At 35.9% G+C, this 19839-nt stretch overlaps 2 protein-coding genes across 14 annotated transcripts in view; one reads left to right on the forward strand and one right to left on the reverse strand.

The window, feature by feature from the left end:
• Positions 1 to 19839, forward strand: part of CD302 (CD302 molecule) — a 48210-nt gene that overhangs the window by 19319 nt on the left and 9052 nt on the right. The window contains exons 6-7 of one of the 3 annotated variants that reach the window (XM_033231351.1): positions 1848 to 2046; positions 6504 to 6837. In XM_033231351.1, the coding sequence (XP_033087242.1) occupies positions 1848 to 2046; positions 6504 to 6525 (221 nt within the window). In that variant the 3' untranslated portion in view covers positions 6526 to 6837. Of the gene's footprint in view, positions 1 to 1847; positions 5257 to 6503; positions 6838 to 19839 lie in introns of those variants that run through there. The other 2 variants (XM_033231352.1, XM_033231353.1) reach the window with 2 other exon arrangements.
• MARCHF7 (membrane associated ring-CH-type finger 7) overlaps positions 2869 to 19839 on the reverse strand; it is a 64632-nt gene continuing 47661 nt past the window's right edge. For 2 of the 11 annotated variants that reach the window (XR_004441751.1, XR_004441749.1), the window contains 4 exons: positions 15058 to 15190; positions 11154 to 11267; positions 9512 to 9560; positions 2869 to 6586 (listed from right to left, as the gene is read on the reverse strand). Coding sequence is in view for 8 of the 11 variants with exons in the window: in XM_033231342.1 (XP_033087233.1) it covers positions 6528 to 6586; positions 9512 to 9560; positions 11154 to 11267; positions 15081 to 15190 (332 nt within the window). In the remaining 3 variants the exon portion in view is untranslated. Of the gene's footprint in view, positions 6587 to 6951; positions 6977 to 9511; positions 9561 to 11153; positions 11268 to 15057; positions 15191 to 19839 lie in introns of all 11 variants that reach the window. The other 9 variants (XM_033231344.1, XM_033231343.1, XM_033231350.1 and 6 more) reach the window with 7 other exon arrangements.

The following is a 19839-nucleotide window of genomic DNA, read 5'->3' on the forward strand; positions in this document are numbered from 1 at the left end:
TTCCTCAAGTAAGGAACATTGTTAGGCTAAAAAGTATTTTTCCTAAATTTTGTTTCTTTAAAAAAGTAGGATTTCATGGTAAATAGTTATTATGTGCTCAAGCAAGCAATGGATTTTTCCTTTAATTAATGAGGTGGATAATAGACTTCCCAATGTAAAACTATCCTAACCTCCAGATACAAACTACACATTGTTTTAATACACTGCTCATCAGTTGCCTTGACAACTGACTTTATCACACATTTAATAGTATGCAGCTAACTAAAACCCCTGGAGTCAACTTTGGCTAAAGGTCACTTGCAGAATGTGTAAATAAAAGCAGCATATATACTTACTGTGTCTCACCCATCTTGGATGCTGTCCAGTTCTTAGGATACCAGGTCTTTTAAAGCTATATGATTTAGTCTGTAAATATTTCTCAATTACCATGATCTTTCAGACTTGTTTTTCTGTATTACCATCATGTAATACCTATTTTTAACGTAGATGCTACTGATTATGAAGCGATTATTGTACAATCATTAGTAGACTGAAATAAAGTGTGTTCACATTGGTAAAGTTAAGGTTCTACACTGAAAATGGGCTGTGTTAATTTTAAGAAAACCAACCACGGGGCTGGGCACAGTGGCCCACACCTGTAATCCCAGCACTTTGGGAGGCCAAGGGGGGCAGATCACTTGAGGCCAGGGGTTTCAGACCAACCTGGGCAACATGGCAAAACTCTCTACTAAAAATACAAAAATTAGCTGGACATCATGGCGTGTACCTGTAATCTCAGCTACCCAGGCTAACACATGAGAATCACTGGCACCCAGAAGGTGGAGGTTGCCATAGCCAAAAACTATGGAAGAACCCCATTTGAACTCAGTTTACAGAATTCTTGGCTTTTTTTTTCATTTTAATGTCTTTAATACCAACAAATCCACCCTCACACCTTACCAAATCTTTACTACCAAATTTTATTTCAGGATTAAAAGATAATTCACTTGTGACCATTTCCTCACTCCTCCCAAAAAATCCTATCAATATCTGAAAAATATCAATGGCTCTCCCTCACTTTAACAAATAATTTGGCCAGATTTATCTCATAATCTTAAATACTCCCAGGTCTCATTTTAACAAGCACCAGTTAGAAATAATGGGTATTATGAATATATTTAATAAAATCAAAAATCTGTCAAAATTATTCTGAAAATTTTTCACATTTAGTCTATTACTATACATAATACAAGTACCTGCCCAAAAGTATTTCTGTCCTCCTAAACCAAGTTACTTTCCTCAATTTATTAAACTAGATTCTTAAAGATTACAAGGGTTTGAATAGGCAAGAACTGCAAAGCTGTGCATACTTACAGAACTTCAGGGAAACACACAAATGAATGAATGAATGCAGACTCCCAAAAGCTAGGCACTTTTACTGCAGCTCTTGGGTGTTTTTTCAGTTAAACAAATCTTAAACCTCCAAAGCCAGGTGAACCATTAAACCTCAATAATGTAACACATTATCTAAATACTAGAATTCCTAAAGGGAACAGTAGGTCTGAATTTGTAGTCTTAGAAAGTAAAGGAACACAAACTGGAGCATGGTATACTTGGGTGATTTCCATTTTGGGATCTTCAGGAGAGTGGAGAAGTGCACAACTTCCTAGAAAAAATGAGTAATATTCTTCAGGCCAAGAAATATAAATCTTGATAGTAACAAATGTGCAATTCTTGGTTTTCTCATCAGTGTGGGAAATTCTCAACAGAGAAATGTTTACAAAAAACTACAGTTGTGCTCATCAAAATATACTTGGCAACTTGTGTACCCTAATCTCCCATATGTTCTTTTGTCTTTTCCTTTTCAGATAACCATATTTTAATATCAGCTTTGGTGATTGCTAGCACAGTAATTTTGACAGTTTTGGGAGCAATCATTTGGTTCCTGTACAAAAAACATTCTGATTCTCGTTTCACCACAGTTTTTTCAACTGCACCCCAATCACCTTATAACGAAGACTGTGTTTTGGTAGTTGGAGAAGAAAATGAATATCCTGTTCAATTTGAGTAAGTTTTTGGTAATCTTGCACTAAGACATCAACAAAATGCCCTGGCAGAGATTCTTGGGAAAAATTTTAATATAAAACTTGACATTGGATATTAGAGCTTTAATGGTTTTCCTTATTCCAGTAACATTTTTATATATTCATCTGTTGTGAAAAGAATCTTTAGGTTCATTAAAAAAACAGGTTTTAGAAATGATCTTAGATCTAATATAGTGATTTTAAGCATTCCGTCAAATGCAGAATCTGTCACTTGAATGAAGGGAAGCTTAAAGCCCAAGAAGCAGATAAAAATAAAAGCCCAGCCTATTTATCTTGCCTGTTGTATCTTCCCTTCTAGTTAGTTGACCCACATACGTTTATTAGTAAACATGAAATGGGGAATAAGTGATTTTAAGTACATTCCATACATTTAAATATCTTTGATAATTGTTTCTTTGGCAGATAATTCCACTAGAATGTGTATCTCCTTTTATGATTTAGATGAAGAAAATTTTACAACTTTTAACACCCCACACCACATAATTTTAGTTTCATTACACACACCATTTTATCACAAATGATTCAAGTTTTAATGAATGTTTATAAGTCTTTTGAAACAAAATATGATCGCTGTGTCCAGGATGGCATGGAGAAAGCTGGCAATTAGGTTAAGACTTATATATCCTAGTGCCCCTTTAAGTATTTCTTTCTTGCCACCGTACCTTTCGTACCTTCCCCTGTACAAGATATATCTCATTCTCCTCAAGCATTTATAAACTTTTCCTTCAACGACATGAAAACTGTGTAAACAAAAACCGAAGAAAAACACTAAGTACAACTGTAGTGACAATGATCAAAGTTTTCAGTGCATTTATTGTACATTTTAAGAAAAAGGTGAAAATCATTTGGGGAGTAAAAAAATGAAAAAGCTGAAATGAGTGATTTTCCTCACCATCAATAAATCAAAAACAGGAAAGATAGAATGTATAAATTTCACATAAACTAGTCATGTATCACTTATCAATGGGGATACGTTCTAAGAAATGCATAGTTAGGGAATCTTCTTGTATGAAAATCAGCTTGTACTTACACAAACCCAGATGGTATGGCCTATTTTGTTCCAAACCTACACAGCATGTTACTGTGCCGAATACTGCAGACAACTGTAACACAACAGTATTTGTGTATCTAAATATAGAAAAGGCACAGTAAAAATATGGCCTACTAAGGGAACACTGTTCTATATGTGATCCATTACTGACTGAAGTATATTGTCTATATTTAGAAGTCTGAAGCTCAAAGAAAAGTAATCCTTCTCCTGAATCCACACCCCATCAATTATCTTACTTTCTTATGGGGAGATATACTATCTCACTAGCTTGACTAATGGCAACAAAGTCCCAGCTTTTGTAATCTTTTTATTGACCACATGAATCGAAAACACTCATCACAATTAACGGCACTATCATTAATGAGACATGAGTAACTAAAAAGTGACAGAAAACTATTAACAGTGTGGCTATGTGGCACTGAAAATGCAGGCATTACACCAGCTGTTACACAAGCACAAGCATGCTCCTTACATTTCTGAGATGTGGTGTAGTGTTTGAGATGTCTATTTTATTATTGACAGACTATTACTAATGTCAATACTGAACATTATCCTGGAATTCCTCCCTGGTTTTCCTACCCAAATTGTACCACTCCTTGAAGAACTACAGGCAAAGTAAAATTATGGCATATTATATCAACTAAGAGTTCTAAAAGAGTTCTTAAAGGAGTGGTAAAATTTGGGTAGGAAAGTGATTAAGTCCAACTTAAAACCAACACTCTCAAACATCTAGAACTACAATGTCCAATGAGCCACTAACCACGAGGCTATTTAAGTAAAGTAAGTATAGTTTAAAATCCAGTTTCCCAATTACATTAGCCACATTGTCAAGTGTTCAAATCACAGGTGGTTAGTGGCTACCATACTGGGCAACATACATCATAGAACATTTTCATTATAGGAAGCTTTATTGGGCAGTGCTGCTCTTAAATCCTACCTTCCACTCAACTCCCACACAACTTTCTTTTGTACGTTTTGATACTTTCTACCTAATCCAGCTCTTCCAAAACAGCTGTTTTAAACTCTGATTTAATTTTCAATATTTGGTTTCATTTTTCAACAGGCCAAGAGGCCTCTGGTAATGAAGTGCTATATACATATATGATGGAGTCTCGCTGTGTCACCCAGGCTAGAGTGCAGTGGCTCAATCTTGGCTCACTTCAATCTATGCCTTGCAGGTTTTCAAGCGATTCTCCTGCCTCAGTCCCCTTAGTAGCTGGGACTACAGACATCTGTCACCACACCTGGCTTTTTGTATTTTTTGGTAGAGACAGGGTTTCGCCATATTGGCTGGGCTGGTCTCAAACTCTTGACCTCAAGTGATCCACCCACCTTGGTCTCCCAAAGTGCTGGGAGTACATGCGTGACCCACCACACTCGGCCTACATTTTAATTTTCTTTATATACCAGAACATCTATAACAGGCCCCTTATCTACTCATTAGTGAAGAGATAATTGGATTACACAGGCAGGCTTGTTTACTACATTCAGAATGTAGAAACTGCTTTCTTCAACATCTTTGTTTTAGCTAGTAATAACTATAATTATTTGGCAGATATTTAGAATAACATTTTAAACTACATTTTCTTAGAAAATTGCATTCTTTGTAGTGAGCAGTGTAAGGTCTCTTTTGTTCAGAATTTAAAACTGATAACCAATGAAAGCCTTTTCTCTAATTCCTCTACTGTCATTTACATGATAATCTGAAGCTAATATGACAATATTTAAATACTAAGTGGTACTAGGGAACTACAAGAATACTGTAAAGCTTAAGCCATTGTTATCACTGTCATTTAGCATTTAATGACAAAACTATACAGAATTATCTTATATGCATACCAATCAATGTTTTGTACCATGTAGTTAAAATTTTTAAATAAAGTTTTATGGGTTAAGCAGAACATAATTGTCATACTGAATTTTATTAAAAGTATATATACTTCAAATTCAAAGCATCCCTAAGGACCCACAGAATATATTAAAACTACCACCCTAAAATTTTATATTTTTGCTTTAAGACAGACAATGCAAAGATAACTGGCAAAAGGTGAGCAATATTTTAGAACATTTATATTACTGCTTAAAATGAGATTTGCAATTTTAATAAAATTATTGGTTATGAAGTTTGATGTCTTCTTCGAGCACCAGTTTAAAAGGAAACATTTCAAACTGTAAAATAAATCCGTGTGCACTTTATTTCGAGCCAATGTTTTACATAAGACCAACAAACTAAGTGTGGGCAAATTGTTCATTCACTTGAGAAATTACATGGTTCCATTTAGGTGTGAAAAAGTAGTTTGTTGCCATAACATCAGACCTTAAGGTATTTTAAAGTGTATCCTAAGGGTATTGACAGAGGAAAAATACAGTGTTGTGGAAGTATACACAACTCATGACCACAGTATAGATCCATTCGTGGTAAATAATGTTCATCTGTTCTCCAAAGGTAGTGAAAAATATTAAGTCATCAAATAAATGCTCAGAATTACCAAGGAACAGTTAGAAACGACCAGGATCCAAACAGGTTATTTATATATTTATCTATAAAGAAGTGACAACACTAAAAAACACATTGAAAACCAGTGTTTTAAACTCTGAATGTGGGATTTAAAAATATTCCATTAACTTGAGATTGCAATAATTTTTTTTAAACCAAATAGCATTTGACTGGCAAATCTCATATAATTTACAGCTGTAATATTCCTAAAAGGAATATCTACATACTATAGCCTATCAAATATAATCTGCATTTTGCAAATCAATACAAAAATCTATCCATCTTTTATACATATTTGTATACTTTTTAAAAATTAGATTTTATTGCTAAGTGAATTTGGAATTCAAATTAAATTTGGAAACCTAATATAATGCTCTTCTCATAACCTTCTCCCCATTCTTTTTTAAATTTTTAAACACTGGAAGCAAATGATTATCAAAATGAGCTGCAACTTAAGGCATTTTAAAAGAAAAAATAATTAGGTGCCATATAGCATTTTATTTCAAAAGTATATTTTGTCCCACTTTTCTCACTAGCAAGAGAGTAAAACACAAATCTTTTTTTCATAAATAAGACTACAGTAATCAGAACACAAAAAAAGGGTTGATAGGCATTGCTTATTTAAAACAAGGGTAATATTTCCCCACTCAAAGAGAAAAACCTTTTTGATTACCAGTTTATAAACATCAGATTTGCTATGTTAAAAAGTCCAACAGAATTTTAATTCAGCAACAATTGAGAATGAATATATATATACAGGCATACATGTGTATGTATATATTCATTTTATATATAGTAAATGTATTAGGCATTCCCCCACAAAAGCAATTCATATTTAATTGCCATTTTTAATAAACATTTGTGTTTACAGATCATCCATCTGTCTTATATGAAGTTAGGCAATATCAAATGTCCTGTTATGGTCTCCATCTTCTTCGGAATCATCCTCTGAAGCTGTTGAAAGAAAACAGGATGATCAAGAATGATTTTAATGGGGATAAGAATGGGAACTGTAAATATGAAGCCAGAACAGCAATGACTTGTAAAAACAAAAATCCCAATTTAGTATACTGTTTGATCAAAATGATAAGTTGTATGACAGGGTTAGGGTGGTTTGACTGGGTGATGCCCAACCACAATGCTCCCGCCCCCACATCTTTTTGTAATGTTGTATCAATTTTTATAAAAATGAAAATGCTTAAAAATGTGGTTCAAGAGCATCTTCTAAAATGTTTCTGAGATCAATCTGTGTTCATAGTAGCTAATGATATATAAAACACTAGGAAAAAAGTGAACTTAAGGCAAGTGCTCTCACACACCTGAGTAGAATCTGGCTTATTACCGCTGCATGTTTGATGCATCCGATGAGAATGAAAAGAAATGTACATAGAATAAGAGGTTATGGGTGTTCTTGCAATTTACATCAAAGCTATGTCTATACAATGCCAAGGTAAAAGTTCATTTAGTAAGTCAAAAAAGCTTCATATAGACACAGCCTAAATTAAAATAATTGGATTCAGTAAAAACCTACTGTTGATTATTCCCCTGTCTCCACACTGTCAGAAACTTATCACTTTTGCAACATTTCTGACCTCAATTTATTCAAGAGTCACTAGTGGCTCAAGAGTTAAAAATAAAGCATCCTCGGTGTCTTTAGGAAAGACATAGTAAGTATAAAACTATGAATTCTATGAACTGCTTTGCATGTGAAAGAAAATGCAAGCTCACTAAAATAAACATCTAATCAGCATCTTTCCCCCATTATCAAGGGCAAAAAGGCTTAATGCACTCTCTTTTTATATTTACACTGGACAAATTAAGAGCATCCAACAAATGGAATCAACCTAGGGCAAAGCACAGAAAAACTATGCAACACTAATAGATTTAAATCCATTTAATAAATGACACAAGCATATAACTAACTCATGACTGATATAAACTCTATTAAGTTTTAAGCTGTATCACTGAGAAATACCAAACTAAAAGATTATAGCTTATTAAGGCCGGGCGCGGTGGCTCACGCCTGTAATCCCAGCACTTTTGGGAGGCCGAGGCGGGCGGATCACGAGGTCAGGAGATCAAGACCATCCTGGCTAACACGGTGAAACCCCGTCTCTACTAAAAATACAAAAAAAAACTAGCCAGGCGAGGTGGTGGGCGCCTGTAGTCCCAGCTACTCGGGAGGCTGAGGCAGGAGAATGGCGTGAACCCGGGAGGCGGAGCTTGCAGTGAGCCGAGATCGCGCCACTGCACTCCAGCCTGGGTGACAGAGAGAGACTCCGTCTCAAAAAAAAAAAAAAGAAAAACAAAAGATTATAGCTTATTAAGGAACTTCTTGCGTTTTTCCATTTAACTCCACAGGAGAGGACAGTTTAGTCAGAACCCATTTCAGAATGTATTACTACTCTAATATTTAGGAGTTAACTTGCAGCAAACTTGTCTTTCATGCTCATTTGAGTTTGGACATATTTCACCTCCATCTTTTTCTTCCCACATGTTAGGAGCAGACAATACTATGTTTAAGAAATTATATTTTAAACGAGAATGTTAGTTTTTTAAAATGGAGAAATCTGGGGAAAACATACACTGAAACAAATTACTATCATGATATTGGACAAAGTATAAATTGTAATTTAAAAAAACAGAGACCTTTGTATTAGGCCAACCTAAGGGACCTGAAAGACGGTATAAAGAGAAAGGTATAAAAATTTTATACCAAGTGAATTCGCACTGACTCCTTTCTTTTCACATATCCTAATTAAAATTGTGAAAATACGTTACCTGGTTTCATCTCAAGACCTTTTAAAAGTTGAAAGTAGTATAGAATTAATGACAAAAATCTATGATTTAGATTACCTAGAATTAAAAGGTTCCTATGAGGACTAAGTCTTTTTTAAACCTTACTTCAAAGGATGCTGACCTTTCTGTAAAAGTAAAAATGTTGTGCGCACTATAGGTAACATTCCAAATAATTTGAAGATGAGTACAGAAAGTAATTCTTCAGTATTCAACTGAAGAATACATATTTTAAAAAGACACTTCAGGTAGTGTTTTGGAATGGGCAACAAAGGGTGAAAAAGTAAAATATGTAGGGGCTGGGTGCGGTAATCTTCAATTTCTAGCTGTTCCAGAGCCAATACATGTGCCCACATGGTATGAAGCACCCTGGAAGTTACAGGACATTAAGAAGAGGATAGGCTGTACAGATGCCTGTAAAGATTTGAGAATTAAGTGCCTTCACTTATAATCCCAGCCAGAAATCCTGAGGCTGGAATGTGATCTTAAGAGACTGGAGCTGTTGGCAGCGCTGGCTACCTATTAAAGGTCCATGAGGACCTACAAAAAGCCAAACAACAACAACAACAACAAAAAACCCACAAACAAAAGCCCTTTATGGCTTCTGATATGGATTCAGAATTAGGATTCCTTGTCCCATATTTTCCTGGAATCATATGTAAGCCCAGGAATAATCTCTTATGATCTAACAAAGCTGAGTAACAGGTAAAATTTCTTACCAAAAACAAAACAAAACAAAATCCTAATAACAGATTAAGAAATGTGGTTTGATTAGTAGTTAAGATTTATGCCTTTGTTTTTATTATAAATCCTGAAATCAAGGTGATCAACAATAAATTTCTCTTTGAAAAAAAAGTAAAATGCAGCTTAAATTACATCGTTCCATACCTTAAAATATGCTTAAAAAAAAAAAAACACTAATGTCAGTTGCCCAACCCATATTTCCCAAATCAATCATTTTGGTATGATTAAGTCTATAAATGAGCTCTAATTTGGCAGAACAGAATATATACTTAGGTTTTGCTTTGGGTTTAATTTACAAAAGTAAATTCAACAAGTCTGGGGAGGGGAAATTCCACCTACTTTCGAGATCTTCCATATGTGCCTGAAGAGTTCTTGCAAGGTTAATAAACTAGAAACAATGCAGAAAGAAATACAGTAGTTTAAATGTTGCAAATGGCTCTAGAGAATCAGTATAGGAGATTCATTTCTACTTAAAAAGTCAAACATCATTTTAAGCCTTTAAATAGGGGTTTTTCTCCCCCCCATCAAAAATCACAAGCTTAATGGCATTAATTTTTAAATGTTTTATATAATCTTTATAATCATGTAGAAAACAGTTTTTAAAAACTGGGAGCAGATACAATAATTTTATCCAATGATACTGTCTTCTTATAAACACTTCAAAAAATTATGAAATGGAGGAAAAAAAAAAAAACCACCCTTGTATTTGGACCCAAATAAATTCAGTTTCAGTGGGCACACACACACACACACACACACACACTCTCAAGAACCAGTATTTTCCTACCTACATTTGATAAAAGTATACATTTGGTTCTATACATTAAAAAAATCCTAATGACTTCCACTTTGGAGTATCATTCAACATTTTGTAATTTTCCACTTTTAAAACTTAATACGAACTTTTAGAAACACATGAATTCAAAAGTTCTTAGATGTTTTATATGGTTTATTCATTCTGAAGACTTAAGGTCCCTTTTTAGAAATCATTTTATGGTATTAAAGGTTTAGGGGTTCACAATTTCTAAAGTACTTAGAAGTCAAGAGATCTTTGCTCAAATTCTGAATTCTCTTGATAATATGAATGCTCTTCAATGATAATTATCTATTAACTGGCTCACTGGAATAATGTCCACATGATGATAAAATAAAGAAAAATATTTTACTAATTTAGAAAGAGTATTATATACATTGAATTGCAGTTACTTGATAATGTTCAAAATAAAAACATTACATGAACTCTACTACATTTTTATCATTGAAGTTAACATTTATATAAGGAAGTTTGAAGGATATATTTATGAACACATTTCAAGATATGAAGTGTTCACAATGCTACAATAATGGCAGATATATAGAGACCTTAGCCCTTGCTACACAAAATGGCCCAGGCAGCAGAGCATAAAGTTTCCTCTGGTACACTGAGGCAAAGAGTATCATTTACTTATAAATACCTAACATACAGCTGGCCCAAATGTCATATTACGGCTAACAGCGTATACAGTAAACAACCAACTATTCCATATCTAAAATACTTTGTAATATGGACACTTTAAAAGTACACTGGTAATCTTTTGTAGAACAGTAACAAATAAATTGAAGTTAATTTTCCATACTCTTAGGCTTTTGGAGCTCAATTTCAGGTTTCTAAGTGATAATACTCAGGTTTTGTTTTTGTTTTAATAATAAAAAGCCCATTTTCCCTTGATATTTCCAATTCTGTTTTTCAATGAAATACATTCCAATTACCTTCGAAAGCTAGAAAATTACTTCTTTCTCTAAAATAACTTTATGAGAAAATCAGGCTGTTATAGAATACAGCAATTTCCATTAAATCTATAGTATCTTTATTTTTAAGAAACATTTAAAAAATAAAAGCTTCCCAAAGGAAATAAGATGTCAACATATAAAACAATCTGCTTTCCAAGGCAAACACTTGCTGCATCATACCCTCCCTCTCCCCGACTTCATTATTACTTACTCGGACACGTGTGCTTGGTTCATTTGTATTTCCCATCATATCAGAAAAGCTTTGTTCGCACAAGTGCAGTAACACCACTAGGTAGAGACCAGAGCTGATAAACTCATACTCAGCCTTCAATAGGGAAGCAAACAGGAGAAAAGAAAAATACAGAGAATGAAAAATTAGTAGAATTGAGATTCATTCTCACAGTACACTGATAAACTAGAGGAAATGTATTCATATCCAGTTCCTAATAAGGGATACAATGCCATTTATTAAGAAAAAAGACTATCCTTTATAATTTCATAAAATTTTACTTTTTATTCTCATACAGTCTTCTTTAGTGTAATGACTTTATATAAAAATGGAACTTTAAATAATTTGATGGTGGAATGAATGCTTTGGTTTTCTATAAAGCTCACAGATTTCATTATACAAATGGCTATAGCTATATATGCTTAGTTAAAAATTACATTTAATCTATAGCTATGCCAATATACTACTATAACTAAAATCTATTCTGATAGCTCAAGTGTTTTTCTGTGTAATAAAATGAACTTAAAGGCACTGTAAATAAAAGAATGAATAAAGGTAAGAGAGTAACTAATCATTCACACAGAAATTTGTAGTTAGTAAAAACAGTTCTTCAATTCAAAACTGTTCTGTTGTGTTAACCTAAAAAGCAGCTGCTGAGACAAAATTAACAGAGTTTATTTTAGTTAAGGTACAGGACTGCTGCCAGGCTCACACTTCCAAGTTGCCTTGGGGAGAGTGCCCCAGAGAACAAAAGAAAAGCTCAAATTTTTAAAGAAAAAAGGACAAATCCAGAAGGGAGAGGTAACAAAAGTTGTTCATTCTGAATTCTCAACATTGGTTTACAGAAATAATGTTGGTTAGTGATTGGCTATACACTACTGAACTATAGGGTATATGACCTTTTATGTCTACTTGGCACTAGTTAGTCTAGAAGCCCCAAAGTAAGTGGCTTCAAGAGCTATTTATTTAGCTCAAGGGAGAGTGAGATGAGAATGCTGTCACATTTTAAATACCTCTCTGAACCTGATAATTTAAAGGGGTTCATATTACTCAGATTAAAAGTTTCTCTTCCTCCCCCACAGCTGTTTCCAAGCCATGAATATAAATCATAAATATAGTATTATTAAAAATCTAATCTGTCCTGTAATTTTTACAGTGAACTATTTACAAACTGAATTGGGCAACTGGTTCATCGGACATCAAGAACTCTATGTTCTTAGTACCAACTTCAGCAACTAACTGGTTATCAGTCTACTGAGTATTCAAGAAATATGAGGCCAGGTGTGGTGGCTCACACCTATAATCCCAGCACTTTGGGAGGCTGAGGTGGTTGGATCACTTGAAGTCAGGAGTTCAAAACCAGCCTGGCCAACATGGTGAAACCCCATCTCTACTAAAAACACAAAAACTAGCCAGGTGTGGTGGTGGGAACCTGTAATACCAGCTACTTGGGAACCTGTAATACCAGCTACTTGGGAGAATCGCTTGAACCCGGGAGGCAAAGGTTGCAGTTGGCTGAGATCGTGCCATTGTACTCCAGCCTGGGCAACAAGAGTGAAACTCCATCTCAAAAAAAAAAAAAAAACCAAAACCAAAACTGAAATGATTCACTTAATAATTATTGTTGCTTATTTTGAATTTAAAAGGAAATTATATATCCAGAACACTTTTCAAAAATTTTTAATGGGGCCAATCACGGTGGCTCATGCCTGTAATCCCAGCACTTCGGGAAGCTGAGGTGGGTGGATCACCTGAGGTCAGGAGTTCAAGACCAGCCTGGCCAACACGGTGAAACCCCGTCCCTACTAAAAATACAATTAGCCTGGTGTGGAGGCGAGTGCCTGCAATCCCACCTACTTGGGAGGCTGAGGCAAGAGAATAGCTTAAACCCGGGAGGCAGAGGTTGTAGTGAGCTGAGATCGTGCCATTGCACTCCAGCTTGGGCAACAGAGAGAGGCTCTATCTCCAAAAAAATAAAAAAAAGTTATCACCTTGCAAAAGATCAAGCCACTGGTTAATGTGGAAATAGAAACGAATCACTTAAAATTAGTGTAGCTATCAGGCCACTAGAATCTATTGTTCATACAGAACAAACAAGTTAAAACCAGGAAGTTTAATCAAGGCTGTCATTGTTTTTACAATGACTCCACCTAGTATCTCCTAAAACTTCTGAAGAATATGGTTCATTAAAATGCTTAGAAAACAATAAAAACATTCCTGACTGAGATCAAAACGGAAAACACTGGCCGGGTACGGTGGGTGGCTCATGCCTGTATTCCCAGCACTTTGGGAGGCTGAGGCAGGTGGATCATGAGGTCAGGAATTCGAGACCAGCCTGACCATCATGGTGAAACCCCATCTCTACTAAAAATACAATTAGCTGGGCATGGCGGCAAATGCCTGTAAACCCAGCTAGTCAGGGGGCTGAGGCAGGAGAATTGCTTGAATCCGGGAGGCAGAGGTCACAATGAGCCGAGATCATACCAATGCACTCCAGCCTGGGCGACAGAGCGAAACTCCATCTCAAAAAAACAAAACAAAACCAAAACCAAAACAAAAGGAAAAAACTGCCTTTGAGAAACAGGATGAAGCATCTTGGGAAGGAAGATGGCAGAAGAAACAATCCTTTTGAAACCGACTCTCATTTTGAGAAGACAAGTTATGTATTTATATTTATTTCTGCATGATTCCACTTTTCCATGTTTCCCCTGGTTTTTAAATAACAATGCTCAGCTAGCTACAGAGAACTCCTTGGGGATTTAAAACATTTCCTTGCTGAAAGTCATTTTCTTTTTGGATAACTAGTGCATTGGAGAATAAAACAACATAACTGGCATAGAGTAGCACCTATGCTACATCAACTGCTTAATGTTTCCATTCTCTAGATCAGTGATTATTTATCTGGATCTAAGTAATTAGCTTCAAAGGATCTGGGAATCCCCTAAATTAGAGACAGAATTTGTGTCTATATATTTTCTAAGAAGGGTACATAGTTTTAATCAGATTTTCAAAGGGTATCTATTATTCCCATACTTAAAATATATTAATGTATGATTCTATTTGTATGAAATATCCAGGATAAGTAAATCCATAAAACAACACAGACTGGTAGTTGCCAGGGGCTGACAGCAGAGAATGGGGAGCAACTGTTCAATGGGTAGAGGGGTTTTCTTTTGGAGTGATGAAAATGTTTTGGAACTAAACAGAGATGGCGGCCGCACAAAATGGTTTTTATGTTTTGTAAATCTCATTCAATATAACAAAAGAGGGGAGACCCATTACCCCTACATTTAAAAAGTGCTTTTGTTTTCTGTTTTGTAGAGACTGGGTCTTGCTATGTTGCCGAGGCTGGTCTCAAACTCCTGGCCTCAAATAATCATCCTGTCTTAGCCTGCCAAAGTGCTAGGTGTAAGTGTGAGCTATTGTACCTGGCCAGAAAGTGTTTTTCAAGCACTTCATGCATTCCCTTTACAGCATATCTTTTTTTGTTTGTTGTTTTTAAAACAAATATGCTAACCACACTTCAACAATTTGGCTCTAAAGTCACCCTAGTAAGCTCCTTAAACACACATCTGCCCCACCTCCTGAATTTTCCTTCAGTAAAGAAAAAGGAGGAAATTATTGAGCTCTTCATTCTAACTGTATCATTTATGCATCTCAAAAAACTTACAGCTGTGGGGAAATAAGGTTGGCATCCCTATTTTGGAACAACTTTCCTAAGCTTAAGGGAAAAATAAAAAAAAATTATGAAATTCTAATACCTAATGCAGTAACAGAATTATGTTAAGAACATTATCATTGTTGTTATTATTTTAATGCAAGGTTTCTGACCATGATTTAATCTTTTCTTCAAGAGCTGTCCTTGAAGCATAGAATAGACACTTACCAAATTAGGCAAAATATACTAACTTGTTCATTTGCATGAGCTCTATGTAGTTCATGAATATCAAAATCCTCCAGGTTAAGCTCCAGCTTCTCTTTACATAGTTCACAGGTGGTTACAGCTTCTAATGAAGAACCTGGTAAAAATTAAATTACAAGTAAAACTTAGTTTTACAATGTCTTCTTAAAACACTTTTGCTCATTAAGTTTTAAGCTTAAAATAAATAAAACCTTAAAGGAAAGGAGAAGAAAAGGAAATATTACATTTCTGCAGTAAACCAGTAATGTCCCCTAATACAGCAGTCTATAATATCCAATGTGCACATTAGGTCCTGCCCTATGATAATAAGCTGCCACCATTATTTAGATACCTTGGTTGTTTTCTTCCTCCCAGATACTCATACATCCTTGATCCTGGGAAGCAGACACAGGCAATGGAATGTCATCTGTACTTCCTACTTACTCATTAAGTACTTTGACATGATGCCATGAAAACAATGTTTAGTGACGTAACATCTCAAACACCTAGTTACACACCCAAGGTCACATCAAAGATACACCAAAGTATCTTTGATGTGACAACACATACCTAAGACCTTCTGGAGTTTAAGGAATGTGTCTGCCTTACTTGCTAGAAAGGGAAAAAAGGGACCCCACCTTCGTCCAAATAAAAACAGCTCCCTTCAGTCATAAAAGGAATTAGTCTTGATATATGCTGCAAACATGAACTTTTAAAACATTATGCTAAATGAAATACAGATACAAAAGCACAAGTATTTTATGACTCTACTTACATAAAATATCTGGAATATGCAAATTTAGAGAGACAGAAAGTAGATTAGAAGTTACCAGGGATTTGGCAGAGAAGGGAGTAGGAAGTAAGGAGTTACTGCTTAATGGTTAGCGTTTCTGTCTGGAATGATAAACAATTTTGGAAATAGGAGTGATGGTTGCACAACACTGTGAATATGAAAACTGTATACTTAAAAATGGTCAAAATGGTATATTTTATTTATGTATTTGTTTTACCAAACATTTTTTTAAAAAGAAAAAGAAAACTTCCATATTCATCCAACATTTGATTATTCCTAAGCTTTTCGGTTCCAATTTGGTAGGTAGTAGTCTTGTGTAATTAAACATTTAGGTTCTGTCTGCTTTTTCCTTTGTTTGTTTATTTTCAGATAGGGTTTCAAATGGAAAAATGGCCTTAAAATTAGAGTAAGGTATATGAATAATAGGGTAGATAGGTTTCAATTCAATTCAACTAACATTTGTTGAGTGACTGTTATGTGCAAGCAATAATTAGAGGTTTTGGAGATTCAAAAAAGAGTAAGTAGTAGGTCCTGCCTTCAAGGAACTCATAAAACTGCAATAACTAGTGTTAATAAGAATTTTTTAAGAGTAAAATTTGGCATAAGGTCCAAGACAGCAGTAACTTACATACATGTTCTAGAAAACAGCTGAAAGTGAGTGCTAATCTGAAGAAGCATGCTGTCTCAAAATGGGCTGTAGTCAAATTACATTGAGTTTTCACTATATTTTGAGTATAAGAAAAAAACCAAGCTTCTTTTTGGAGTCTAGCATACATGAAAATGTAATACGGACCTTGGAGATCATTTAATACAGATTCTCTTATATCTTAGGGCTTCATTTTCCTCCTCTATGGAGTAAGAGACTTATTAACTCATTCAAATAGGCTACACACAGCTGGGAGCAACCCGTTGATTCCTACATGTTTTTTTCTGGAGACAAGCTCTCTCTCTGCTGCCCAGCCTGGAGTGCAGTGGCATGACCATGGCTCGCTGCAGCCTCTAACTCATGGGCTCAAGGGATCCTCTTACCTTGTCCTGCTGGATTACAGGCATGAGCCACCACAGCCAGCCTACTCCTGTATTTCTTAATCCGGGCTCTCTCCATTACACCCTGACTGCATCTGCCTAACTTTGTATATCCTGTAGACTTTAGCAATCCAGATACAGTAGCTTCTTAATAAATGTTTAAATAAATCTCTACCAGAATGAACCTTCTACCAGATGGGGTCTTTGTGTAGCTCTGAGAAATACTTCTGAATACCTATCAGGAAAGTTCAGGTGCTGAGACTTAGACATTCAATTGGCCATATCTTGAAAAGTACTTATTATAACCTTATAAAACTAACTCTAGGCCAGGTGTGGTGGCTCACGCCTGTAATCCCAGCACTTTGGGAGGCCGCCAAGGCAGGCGGATCACTTGAGGCGAGGAGTTTGAGACCAGCCTGGACAATATGACAAAACTCCATCTCTACTAAAAATATAGAAACTTTAGCCAGGGAGGCCACCAACGTGGGCAGATCACTTGAGGCCAGGAATTCGAGACCAGCCTGGCCAACTTGACAAAATTTCATCTCTACTAAAAATACAAAAATTAGCCAGGTGTGGTGATGTGCACCTGTAATCACAGCTAACTCAGGAGGCTGAGGCAGGAGAATCACTTGAACTCGGGAGGCAGAGGTTGCAGTAAGCTGAGATTGTGCTACTGCACTCCAGCCTGGTGACAGAACAAGACTCCGTCTCAAAAAACAAAAACAAAAACAAACTAACTCCCATTTAATTTAACAGTGTACTTACCATGTAACTGGTACAGTGGGAAACTATGAACAATAACTCTTTTGACATTCATAACAACTTTATGAGGTATTAGTCAATTTTACTCAAGATAGAACTGAGGCCTAACCTAGTCTTACTTAAGAATCTTTAAGAGTGAATCTGAATCATCTGTAATTTTTTTTTTTTTTTGAGACTGAGTGGCATGCTTTTCACCCAGGCTGCAGTGCAATGGGGCAATCTCAGCTCATTGCAACCTCCGCCTCCTGTGTTCAAGCGATTCTCTTGCCTCAGTCTCCCGAGTAGCTGGGATTACAAGTGTGCCCCACCGTGCCTGGCTAATTTTTGTATTTTTAGTAGAGACGGGGGTTTCACCATGTTGGCCAGGCTGGTCTCGAACTCCTGACCTCAGGTGTTCCACCTGCCTTGGCCTCCCAAAGTGCTGGGATTACAGGTGTGAGCCACCATACCTGGCCCATCTGTATTTTTAAAAACTCCAGTGGGTGATTTTGATCAGCAGCCAGGGTTTAGAACCAATGTTAAGAAACATGCTCAAGACCCTATAGCTAGCTGAGTGTTCAAGTAAATATTCCAAACTGGGCTTGTCTAACTTCAAAAAGCCAATGTTCTTAAACAATAAACTGTATTATCTGTTTTCCTCCATATCTAGCACTAACAATCCAATTATATGTATCAGAAGTTGAGTCAAGTTGTTGTTCTTCATTTTGGTAATAGCTAACATTTCTGGGCCCTTAAGTGTCAAAATACTAAGCACTTTACCTGTAATCTCTCATTTAGTACATCTAACACCTCAGGGCAGTGACTAACAAAGCCTGTGAGTTACCCTAACACCATACAGCTCAGAGAAAAGGCAGTTCCAGGTGAGACAGCTTGTTCAGAGCCTTGGGCTTAGACTAGCTTAGAAGAAAAGATACTGCTTTCTCCTCTTGTGCCCCCTAGAGGGCTACTGCTCACCACTTGACTACCAGATTACTGGGAGTCTCAGGAATTTTCCCAGTATCCCCATAATCTCCAACTTGAACCCAACTCCTCCAACAGATTATTAAAATCAAAATCAGTGCCATCATACCTCACAACATAGTTGTCTGTTACCATGCTAATGATCAGACCTTTAATCTCACACAATTATGTACATTTATTAATCTGATCTAGTTTTCTACCGTACTAGTTGTTCCTATATCCCCTGGTATCATGGTCTAATATCAGTAAATTCCTCTAATCACCAACCTTTCTCTTTTCAACTATCTCTTTACTTTCATGCCTGAACCACAGTGCCTTCTGACTAATGATACCTATATATATGCTTCTATAGCCATTTTATCCCCACAGTCCCTTGTAACTCAGGACCAAGAAGTGAGGGTAGTTGCCCACCCAACACACCCATTACTGTTTTCAAATCTTAATCCCCCCCCACCATCATTAATGATTTCAGCACCTGGTTCTCTACCCTTCTTTGCCAACTAAATCCTTGGTTGTTTCAACATCCAAAACCAGTCCCATTGGATTATAACTTTCTCAACATCTTTGCTTCCAATATCACCCTTCCCCATCTCAGTCACCAACTCTAAGTTCATACCCTTGACCTCATCACAATTTGCTGCACTACCCCTAAATCTCCATTTTAAGCATCCCCTCCTCCTGTGTACCAATTCTTATTTTAGCCTACTTACATCAATGTCAATAAAATTCAGATACTCTACCTCTTTGTCACTATACACTTCCTGACGTCCTTACTTTCCTTCTGATTTTAATTTCTAGGATCGCCACAATTATGTCCTTATAGATACCCTCAACTCCCTTCATCATACTTGCCTGGCAAAAGACCTACCAGCATTGTACTCTAGTCCATACCTTTAACCAAGCATCTGAAAACTGCTTTAAAAAAACTGTATGTGTACCTCATTTTAAAATCACTTTTACAGACACTAATACAATCTGGAAATCCTACTACACATCCACTTCCTTAGAATGTTATTTTCCTCACACCTCAAAACTTCCTAACCAGCTAAAGACCTTACCTCTCTTTCTAAGAAAACAGAAGCAATTAACAGAGGGAGTCATAAATCTTCCCATCAAAGCAACAAACTGATAAACACTCACATCAACACTAGCCTTCTGATGAGGAAATATCCTTTCTCCTATTAAGGGATAACCACTCAAGCTGTGCTCTGGACCCTATCTTC

Source organism: Trachypithecus francoisi, unplaced genomic scaffold, assembly GCF_009764315.1.
Source record: "Trachypithecus francoisi isolate TF-2019V2 unplaced genomic scaffold, Tfra_2.0 Lachesis_group13, whole genome shotgun sequence".
Classification (NCBI taxonomy): Eukaryota; Metazoa; Chordata; class Mammalia; order Primates; family Cercopithecidae; genus Trachypithecus; species Trachypithecus francoisi.